Source organism: Achroia grisella, unplaced genomic scaffold (genome assembly GCF_030625045.1).
Source record: "Achroia grisella isolate CSIRO2021 unplaced genomic scaffold, CSIRO_AGI_Agris_v1 utg874, whole genome shotgun sequence".
NCBI lineage: Eukaryota > Metazoa > Arthropoda > Insecta > Lepidoptera > Pyralidae > Achroia > Achroia grisella.
Window position 1 is genome coordinate 5,319,608 of NW_026713051.1, and position 11,266 is coordinate 5,330,873.

The 11,266-nt window shown below is 33.1% G+C and overlaps 2 protein-coding genes across 2 annotated transcripts; one reads left to right on the plus strand and one right to left on the minus strand.

Annotated features, from left to right (window-relative positions):
* Nucleotides 1–733: 733 nt before the first annotated feature.
* Nucleotides 734–2,366, minus strand: LOC131853024 (uncharacterized). Its single transcript, XM_059203814.1, has 2 exons — nt 2,182–2,366; nt 734–2,094 (listed from the first exon to the last, which is right to left on the minus strand). The coding sequence occupies exon 2, from the start codon at nt 1,982–1,984 to the stop codon at nt 986–988; it is 999 nt and encodes a 332-aa protein (XP_059059797.1). The 5' UTR covers nt 1,985–2,094; nt 2,182–2,366; the 3' UTR covers nt 734–985.
* Nucleotides 2,367–2,879: 513 nt separating this feature from the next.
* Nucleotides 2,880–4,121, plus strand: LOC131853025 (uncharacterized). The gene is made up of 2 exons (XM_059203815.1): nt 2,880–2,988; nt 3,772–4,121. Exon 2 carries the CDS (start codon nt 3,903–3,905, stop codon nt 4,074–4,076), a length of 174 nt encoding a protein of 57 aa, XP_059059798.1. The 5' UTR covers nt 2,880–2,988; nt 3,772–3,902; the 3' UTR covers nt 4,077–4,121.
* Nucleotides 4,122–11,266: the final 7,145 nt, after the last annotated feature.

Below are 11,266 nucleotides of genomic sequence, written 5' to 3' on the forward strand. Positions count from 1 at the left end.
CAGTAGATAAGCTGGTTACAAGTTCTAAATGAACTGCCAAAGTAACCGAGCAAACGTAATGTTCAATGTAATTCTTTGTGTCTGCCCCTTCGATTTAATGTCATGATTGACCCAGGATATAGGATCGGATTTATATAAATCTAATGGATAGAAATAGGATCCATTCGTATGAAAGGAGGGTCATAGTTTTACTTTGATATGCATACAAATATACAAATAATATACTCACGGACTATTTTTCTAAAAAGGTTTCTGGCGCATGATAACCACCACTGAATATAATATAATAGAAAAGATATCGTTTTGAAGAACTGGACAGAGTAAATCTATGTCCTTGAGAAATTTGTCTAATGAACTGAAGTTTTGTAGACTACTACAAATTATCGTATTCAAAAACATCCTGAAGACGTTCGAAGTAGTTAGGATGATCAACTCTATCTATACGATTCAGGTGACTTAACATTCGTTTGAGTTTGAGCAAAAGAAATCTACTTTTAGCTAGTGTCAATGAATCACCAAAGGCCTCGGGCGGTTTCTTCAGAGGTACACAGACAAATATCAACCAACCAAATGAGAACTTTAAACTTAACTTAAAATATAGTCCGTTTATTAATTGATTTCTATCATCGTCTAATATCCGCGCCTATAAATAATTCGATTTCAGTTGTGAAAAATGGGAAAACAATGTTATGTGTTGCATGACAAAACAAACTTTTTCTCTATAATTCTTTAATTTTGAAAATTTTAATTCTTAAATATAATAATATGACATGACTCATTAATACTCATCAAAGTATAAAATTAGAAAATAAAAACATAAATAAATTAGATTACTACCTTTACATGACGAGTAAGAATAGTGTTTATTATGGTTATAATTAGTAAATTTGCTCTTAAATGCAGTTTATACATAACCATGTACCAATTGTAAATTATTTTTATGGTGTCCATTCCTTATTTTCATTAATACTAATCATGGACTATTCTATACCTTAGAGTGACTGGAAGTTATCATATCTAACTTGTCTGCTTTATTGTGGAGAAATGACAATAAATCATCCAACTTTAATTTCCTAGAATATTCACAAAGAAGTGTCCCTTTATGTTTCTTCCAGTCGCGCTCTGTGGCAGTATCCAATTTTGTAACAATTAAATAAATGATTATTGTGTCCCAAGAGTCTGTAGGCTCATCCAATGAATTTAGAGCTCGTAAATTCCATAACACAGTGTCAATCAATTCCCTAATTTCTGTGTGTGATTCTTGTTTCATAGAAGGAATTGAAAATAATGATTTCAAATGATTATTTACCAGAAGACTTGGATTATGATATTTAGATTGTAACAGATCCCATGCATGCTTATAATTATTAGATGTGAATTCCAATTCACTTATTACCTGCAATGCACTGTTTCTTAGTGAAGATTTTAAGTAATAGAACTTCTGGATATCATTTAGTTCTGAATGCTCATGTATCATAGTGACAAAGGAGTCCTTATACGCGAGCCAAGCATCAAATGATAATCCATCAAAGGATGGGAGCTTAATATCAGGAAAACAAGAAAGTTTGACTTCAGGAACTTCATCGCTAGAAATATTATTAAATTTTGGCTTATTAGTATTGCCACCAGTCTCATTACATTCTATTAAACCTTCTGAAGTAGCCATAATATCAAAATACAGTGCTTCAAATGATTCAACATATTCAGAATTGTTTACTGCTTCAGACTCTGGAATAAGAAACTCAATTTGGGTTTCAATATTATTAAAGTTTTTGTATAGATCCATAGTAGCTTTCATCCTAAACTGAATCTCTTTTATTTCATGTTTAGATGGACTACTAACTTGAAATGAGTCCAAGTACTTTCTAAACTGAGTTAGTCGGCCCTTCAAGTAACCCCGTTGTTTTTTTAACTCTGCTAGCTCCTTCAGTAGTTTTCTAGGTGTAGAAACTGGAGGTACTGACTGTTTATCATCATCATCCATTCTGAAGGTCTGTACAGGTCTAATGATATGATACTTATAAATTTACTAACATGATATGCACTGTTACCAGCACACAATGTTTACGGAAATAATGTAAATGTCACGACAAACTGAAATCCAAAAAATACAAGACTTTAACATAAATCGTTTCGTAAAGATTAGGAAATTTATACAAAATATAGAATTAAAGAGCTGACCATTAAACTGGCTTTTACCAATTCCTCTTGATTGAATCTTATATTTCATAAAATGCCAATACTGATTAATCCTGCACTGTTTTCTTGCAGATGTATTGGTATGTTCCTATTTTGTGGTCATATAATCAATAGCAGATGCCATACATTTTTTTAAATTTCAGATATTGTGAAAGAATTTATTTGAACTTTAATTAAAAAAAAAGTGAAAATATGACATACAAAATACAGAGTAGGCTTTTTTTTAATATTACAATTATTTGGCTGTATGGGCTGAGTCCTTTTGCCGTGAGAAAATCCGATCAAAAAAAAATTTTTTTTTATATTTTTAAGACTTTGTCTTACCTTAGTTACCAAATATTGAAATTTATTAAAAACACGACATATAAAGAAACAGATCTAAAAATATTAATTTATAATAATAAAAAAAGATATCGAATTCGTGTCAGTCAGTCGTCTTTTTTTCTGTCTAGTCGGTTCCGGTTGAAGCCTCGCAGCGAACCTCTGCCCCGGCATAACATGCTAGAAGCAATGTTTTCAAGATAAAAAAAAATCAGACTACTATGACTTTATTTAAATTATTAACCGGGTCTTAAATATATAATAAATACAAAAATAAACACGAAAGTTCAAAATTAACTACTATGATTTTCTCATATAGTTTGTATATTTACTCTGTGGGTTTAATTTTAGAATCTAGTTATTAGTCTGTGCCTACTTGACATAATGAAGATTGTCTACTTGTGCATTGTCAAATTTGTCAATTGCGAAAAATATTCTGAATTCTTAAAGTCGTCACTGATCGTCTAGGTTAGTATTTTATTTGAATAAAATTATTATTTATCCATTAATGCCATGCTAAAGTACATTTGTGTTTAAGATCTATTTTATTTTTCAATCTGTGTTTGTTAAGTATACCTGTGTAAGTCATCTGTAAATATCGAACCAGACTATTTTCAATTTGTGGCGTAGGATATTAATTGCCGAATTTCGAGAACAATACTCACTTTTGTCTTTACGAGATGCATTTGAGTATTATATTTAGTCATTGGCTATCATTTGTTTTGTTTTTTATATATTTTAAATGATAACTTTAAATGTGTTATATAATAATTACAGCTTAGATCAGCAGTGATTGCTCTGGATTTCTTTCTACTAATATAGTAATCAACCTTATTCTTTTAAAATATCTATTGTAAATCTATGTAATGTTAAAATAATCTAAATGTTTGTAAAATTTTAGCAATTAAAATAACAAATGATTGCCTAACTTGCTCTAACCAAACCAGATGTGCAGATTGTTTATAAGTAGATAACAAATATTTTTTATTGTAACTAAAACAAGTACTCGAACATTATACAAGAAAATGTATTGATAAATGAAGTAAATAAAAAAAAAGATGTTCTTTGGGGTAGATGGAAAACTGAGTACTAAGGTTAATATACATGTACCTCATTCTACATACACTTTATAATTTGCACCACACATTTGAGTCATGACTTTTCCATGAGAATTAAAGTGAATTTATTATTTATTATGTATTTGTATCTCAAAACAAATTGATTAAATATTGAATTGCTCTCACATTCCAGTTATATGGCGATAGGCAGGTTCCTCCGTCGGAATCTGGTAAGTGTAACCTGCCCAATTGTAACATTGAGTTGCATTTGGCTGGACTGGAATCACACTAGAAAGTGGAAGGCGCAGCAGAAGCAAAATTAAAATGGCTATTTTCGGTATAACAACAAGATATGTATGGGGACTTATCCCACTGACTGGTTACTTCATTGGAAAATTCCTTGATGATCAGGAAACACTCAGGATGGTTAACTTCAGGGACAAGTCATGTCTGTATGGTGGTAAGGTCAAAGAGGGTGATCCACCATCATGGCCATAGTTTTCTCAACTCTGTAGCAATCTTTACTTAATAAATTTATTAGTGTATTAATTTTTGTTTTATTTCATAATAGCATACCTTAGTTTTCCACTAGTGGAATTATTGGGATCTCATATTAAAAAGTACCTTAAACAGTCCATTTGTAGGGGTATTATTGTAACAGATTGAGAATTTTCATGTGTTACTTTTAAACTTTTTTAATTTTATGCATTATTAATTATAATTCAAACCAATCTTCAGATTCACTTCTAACTAAGTATTTTCTCTAATGCATCAAATGCTTACAATTACATCTGTAACTATAACTAATCTATTTGTTTGACTTGTGTTTATTTATTAATAATTATAAGTACAATCATAGCATACACTATCAAACTAATATGCCAAAAACTTACCAACTGGTGTGTCTTTAGCTCATTTGTTATTCTATATTTCCAGCACTCTTCTAGAAGAGTGCTTGAAATTAATACGGTGCGATCAGTACATAGATAAACTGAATCAAAATATCAAATTTGAAAATTATTCATGTAAAAGTGTTACAATGTCATTGGTTATATTTGGGATTTGTATTTTTATATTTTTCATTTTCATGTAATATATGATATTAGATCTCACTTCAAATAAAGCAGCCTAAATAGGTATAGTTATAACAGGTAAAATTAATTAGAAACACATTAGAAAATAGAAACACATTTCTATTTTCTTAACAGTACCATCTATACTATTAAGAAAATGTAAAATGTGTTTTATATATCCTATACAACCAGGGTTAGACTATACTACAGTATTCTTGATAATAAACAGTTGTCGCAAAGAGTTAAATTGATTTTTTTAAATTCTGATGTACAAAATGTACATGGTTTTAGTATGAAAAGTTCTAATCTTTATATTAAGTTTTATTTTGTAACTGAGTACATTTGGTTAAATGAACTAGTATACTAAAAAATAGGTTTTACTTTATTTTTAAATAGTTATAAACTGAAATAATCTTTATTACTTCAAGTTACAAAGTTTTCTTTGCCATGGAGTACCAGACTATGAAGTATGGTATCCACAAACCGCTGCCGAAGAAGAAAGCGAAGAACACACTGGCAAAGTACCTGGTATACAAACATTCAGTTGATGCATAATGTGATTAGTTTAGTGGACAATATTAGTTATTAGGATCAGTATGAAATCAGTCCAGTTAGCCTATAATTACCTACGTCATATACCATGAAACAACCACTACAGCTTTTTTTAATTTGAGGTTGGTATATATTGCTAGTCCATAACCAACAATCCCTCAGGTAGACCTCCACGCGGTTCCCCTGGAAACCATCGTGATAAATTTCTGGTAAATATGGCACGATGGGCTAACTGACCTGACCTCATGTTCATCTGATCATCCTCCACTGGTGCCCCGCCAGCGTAAACCGTTAGCGCAGGCGGGTGCACCATACCATTATCATCAATAAAATAAACCAACAATCCCTGAGGGGAAAGGGATTGTTAGTAATGTGGACTCATGACCCCATTACTAGCAATGTACCATGTCAGGTTGACCTCCACGCGGTTCCCCCTGGAAACCATCGTAATAAATTCCCGGTGAATTTAGCACGATGGGCTAACTGACCTGACTTTATGTTCATCCTAAGAACCTTCACTGGTGACCCGCCAGCGTAACCCGTTAGCGCAGACGGGTGCATTATTCCATAATCATACACATAAAAAAACCAACAATCCCTGGGGAATGGGGATTGTAAGTAATGTGGCTCTATGCCAGAAGGAATATAGAGTTTCAAAAGAGTTAGTGATTGCACTAATAAAAGCTTACAAAACAATAACAAACTGATTTTACTTAAATGTCGTTTGGCTAAAGTTAGTAATTCGTTTTATGGCAATTGCGTAAGGTTTTACATTAAAATACAAGAGTCTGTTATAAATCTGCCAGAAAAGAGATTTAAATGTCAAATAAAACAGTTCCTTTGCAAAAAAAGCTTACTATAAAATTGAAGAATTCGTTAACAATAATAATGTTTTTATAGAAAAACTTTAAATCCATAGCACTGACAATATTATCTGATTACATTAATAATGAGTGCGTAGCGACTTCTATGTTGATTATCGCACGCCTCTTACTTGTTATACTGTAATTATTTATATAAAAAAAAATATCTATTAAAAAGAGCAACACACAAGTTTCTTGCTCATTCTTCTTGTGATGAATCTGCATTCCGAATGAGTGGTAGAATTAAAATATGACTATTCAAAAGTGCTTGTAATGAGTTTATTTGAATAAAGATTATTTCTATTTCTATTTCTATTTGTGGAGTACTTACATCATTGCTAGTAATGTACCATGTCAGGTGGACCTCCACGCAATTCCCCTGGGAAACCATCGTGATAAATTCTTGGTGAATTTGTCATGATGGGCTAACTGACCTGATCCTGCCAGCGTAAACTGTTAGCGCAGGCGGATGCACCGTTCCATTATCATATAAAAAAAACTAACAAACCCTACTCCCTGGTATGACAGGATGTAAATAATGTGGATTGCTCATCCCATTGGTAACAATGGACCTGTCAGGTTGACGCAGGGGGAATCCCTGGAAGCTATGATACATTTCTGGTGAAAATGTCACTATGGACTAACTAACTGACCTCAAGTTCATCTTATCATTCTACTGGTGCCCCGACAGCATATAACGTTAGAGCAGATGGAAGCACCATTCCATTATCATCCATAAAAAATTCCCAACTTAAGTGAATAAAAAAATTTAGTGTTATGAGACAAGATCGCATGGATTCTGTCACAACATGATTACGTAATTTATGAACGAGTCTATCCAGATATAATAAATACCTACACTTATACGTAAACTCAACAATATGCCTTTTTCATCCAACGAATCTTAATGAAATTCGTTGTGAAGATAGATTTATCAAAGACGGCTATATATTATTAATTTTATGTATTAAAAATAATCTGTAATGAAAAAGTTATGGATCAACATTATATTCTAACCGATTTGTGACGTTGAACGGCATATTGTCGAATGGCTGTGGGGGTCCATCATGGGTATGGCCGAACTTCTGGATTTTTATTGGGTTCTGTACTTTTGAGAGGACTCTTCTGGAACGCATCACTCCAGTAATCAGCGATCTCAGTGCAAACATACTGAAAGATAAGAAAAACCACACACGTTCTAAAATGACAGATTTCATAGGATACCGTGTCAATAGATGTCATTTAATTTGGATTTGTATATTGTGTATGGAGGTTATATAGAAAGTTACGTTCTGGTTTATAGGGCGTTTGGTGAACGAGGACAAAATTAATTTCAATAAGGTCTTCTCAGAGAATTTTGTGTTCATAAATCACAAGAAGTATGACTATAGCTGCCATCTGACTATACCATTTTGATCTATAGGGTACCACACATTGCCAGAACACAACAGTTCTAAAACTACTACAGTACCGAACTAAACAATTGAATTCGAGCCTCTGATTGCTGCTTCGTGTGACAGAACTCTAACTTAACATTCATTCAACAGAAAATATCCATACAAATAAAACAGTAAAAAAGAGACCAATATGGAGTAAATGCAAACCCGCACTTCGAAACAGTCAGTTCGAAGTGCTCTCGAGATGCTAATTGACAAGAAACTCAGCTCTTATTCTGTACAAATGAGCTTGTGCATGTTTACAAAGACAAATACACACTTCCATGACCTCAATAATTCAACATAAACATACACATACCGCTCGGTAAAGACAATTCAATATTTCGATGTAAATTTCTTGTTCTGTCTGGGGCGGAAACAGCTGACTGTAAGTTATGTGTAAACAACTAAAATTAATTGTATGTCCAAATCAAATGTAATACCTAAGCCGTGCTGAAAGCACTACAAAACAGGAAAACAAACTAATAATCGAGTGTCACATTGTCATGGATAAAATTTCCGCTTCTTTCCTTACCCTTCTCGCAACTTCGTACTTGGATTCGTCAGAGATACAAATAGCTATATCGTCTAAAATACAAAACCAACCATGCACTGAAACCACTGATTATGAACAATAGAAAGTGGTAATTCTAGAAATAAATCAACTGCAGACTATTGCGGGTGTTGATCGTCTAACTGCGGGTCATCGCTAAGCTCCTCAAGCAGCACGATGAAGTCGTGCATGCGATGCACAGACGTACGCAGTTCGGAACTCCATCAGGCCTCATACGGAAGACAGAACGTGAGACATGATGAGGATTGTGCGATACGATTTTCCGCCGATTGTATGATATACGCTGGCGCTCACTTCCCCACCGCCCAGTCCCGCGTGTGGATGCAGAGCTGAACGGTACCATATTCGATTTCAGGATCTTAATAAAAATAGGGCACATACGTTTGTACACGAACTGCTCGTCAAGAAGACTGAAACAGACGGACGCGACGTATCGACCTCCTTGTCGCCGTCTAGATAGAATAGAAAATCATTTATTCAAATAAACTTACACTGAAGCACTTTTGAATAGTCATTACTTTTTTTCAATCTACCGCTAGTTAGGAAAGCTGTCTCATCACAAGAAGAACGAGCAAGAAACTTGCGTGTTGCTCTTTTAAATAATTTTTATTATAACTTTACATTTTTAAGTTTAAGTGTGTGAATACAAACCACCAATTAGCACTAATTCCATTAAACACTCAAATAGAAAAAATATTGAATATATAACCAACTGGTTAAACAAATTAATAAGAGGAAGTCAGTCATAGTGATTAGAGCAGACCAGTCCCTACAAGCAGCACCAGTTCACGAGTATGACGGATCAGCCAGCCATCACTGCGCTCGACCATATTTTAGGGAGCCCAATGTCCCGGCCCACCACGCCGCCACAAGTCTGGACATTTTAGGGAGCATGACTACTCAAAACACTAGACTACGTCAAAGCTACTTACAATTACCATCTGATAGTTATAGTATTCACATTTTACATAAGAATGCATGCGGCAATCAATACAAAAACCGCTACGCTTTCATATTTCTAAATTCAACCAATTAAATCAAGAAAGCAATGAGAAAATTAAATTATAACGTTGTATGCTAATAAACTAATTATTTACTAGATATGTTGTCATCTATGAATTCGTCTATCCTGGAATAGGCTTTCTTACATAAAAATTGTTTAATATAAGATTTGAATTGCCTCTCTGTCAGATTTAATGCAGATTCTGGCAGTTTATTATAAAATCTTACGCAATTACCATAGAATGAATTACTGATTTTGTGCAGACGGCATTTAGGTAAAATTAGCTTATTTATATTGCGTAAGTTTCTACTTGTACAGTTTTTGAGTTTTTTAAAACTCTCTAAGTTCTTCCGTGTATACATGATATTTTCATAAATGTATTGTGAACTAGAGTATGCTAATTCTAACGAACAAGAATGAATGTAGGTAATTAAGGTTGCCAATAGGACGACATTCAGTATTTCTATAGAGGACGGTGACGGTAATTTACGCACGCCTCCGGGGGTATTTAGTGGTGCACATCATTTCATGCAATAAATAATTTCGGACTTATCCATGTTTGTATATTTATGAATCACTGTTCACGAAAGTTACAAATAAAAGGAAAGGTGTACGACAAAATGCAAATACCTACCGAAATGTTCCACCACGCATTTCAATCAAAGCGTAGTCTGTGTGTGTTTTGTATGTCTATAATATAATATAAAGTTATAAAATAAGCGAGCAAGAAATATACTTGAAATCAATAGTGTGAATTTGTTTAAAAAATAGTATATGTATACATACATATATTCCAAATAGTATATGTATATATGAATATTATAGTTAGTAAGGATTAATAGTTATATAAGTGATAATTATTACAATGACAAATAATATAATTTATTATTTAACATTTAAATTTACTACACAAATTACTAAAAATAATGTAATGTGTCACTGTTAGTAGGCATATTTGTTAACTTGTGAAATGACTAATAAGCTAATTAACTAAAATGAAAAGAGACCACTACCACTCATCATGATATCATCTCGACATCATACCAATGCTCATTGATTAATATAGTTTGTCATTTGTGAGCATAATAAAGATTTCCTTATTTGTGATATTTATTTGAACATTATGTATTACACCAGTCACTGTAGAATACTTGCGTTGAACTGATAATACTTGCGAAGTGAAGCTTACATAAAAATGGTTAAGCAGAACAGTTTTCTCAAAACAGATCCAATCTTAAATCAATTTAGGTTTTCTTATGTATTTAACAGCTATTACAAATCTTTAGAGACATGCCATGAGTACTAATAGTTTAATATCTGTTGACTCTACAAATACTACGAATATTCGGAACTACGACACGAATAGTCTGAATAAAACAGAATTTATACAAATCCCATTTCTCAGGAGGATTATTTTTGACTGAATTCGCCATCTTCAGCAATCGCCTTTTTCCTCTTTTTACCTATTAAAATGGGGAGTCCCATTTTAATAGGATCTAATTCTAATCTATTCAGTTTAAAGTTTCCGCGCTTGTTTTACAGTCGTTCATATTGGCTGTCAAATTGTCATGGGTTCTCAGTGCTCAAGTGGACTACATTGACATTGACAACCTAACTAGTAAATCTCTCACTCATATCGAATTATCGATAAAGCTACATTCATCAAAAAAGAACATGTGAATAGTATTTACATTATGACACGAATAAAAATGGAATGTGTTTGGGGTTTAAGATCTTAGGCGAACTATGGTAGCAACTGCAAAGTACGGATATGCTCAATATGTAATTGTAATGATTTGGGATTTGGATTTACTTTGTACGATGATAATGAAATACACCGTCCGACTGCGAGTATCAGCGAGGTGTATGTCGTTAACTTCAGAATCCCGAATACTCCACATGCATCTGGAATTAATTGCTAGGTCTAGCGGATTAGTACACCGAGGCCGTCGTATATTGTTATGGCTATAAATGGCGCATTGGTTATTATTTGTTTTACTCATAATAGCTGAATAGCTGTGTTAGATGAAAAGTAATTTGCAATAGGGTACAAAAAGTAAGAGGTTGTTTCGAACGCCGTTTAATGAAATACAAAAAAACATGGCAAGCCTATTTGTTCGCTTCTCTACTTTTGTTACTGATCTGTGCTTTACTGAACGTTACTCATCTGTGCGCGCTGTTGCTTGA

What these genes read in the sequence shown, in the direction of transcription:
- LOC131853024 (XM_059203814.1), bottom strand. Translation starts at nt 1,984, where the DNA reads ATGGATGATGATGATAAACAGTCAGTACCTCCAGTTTCTACACCTAGA.
- LOC131853025 (XM_059203815.1), top strand. Translation starts at nt 3,903, where the DNA reads ATGGCTATTTTCGGTATAACAACAAGATATGTATGGGGACTTATCCCA.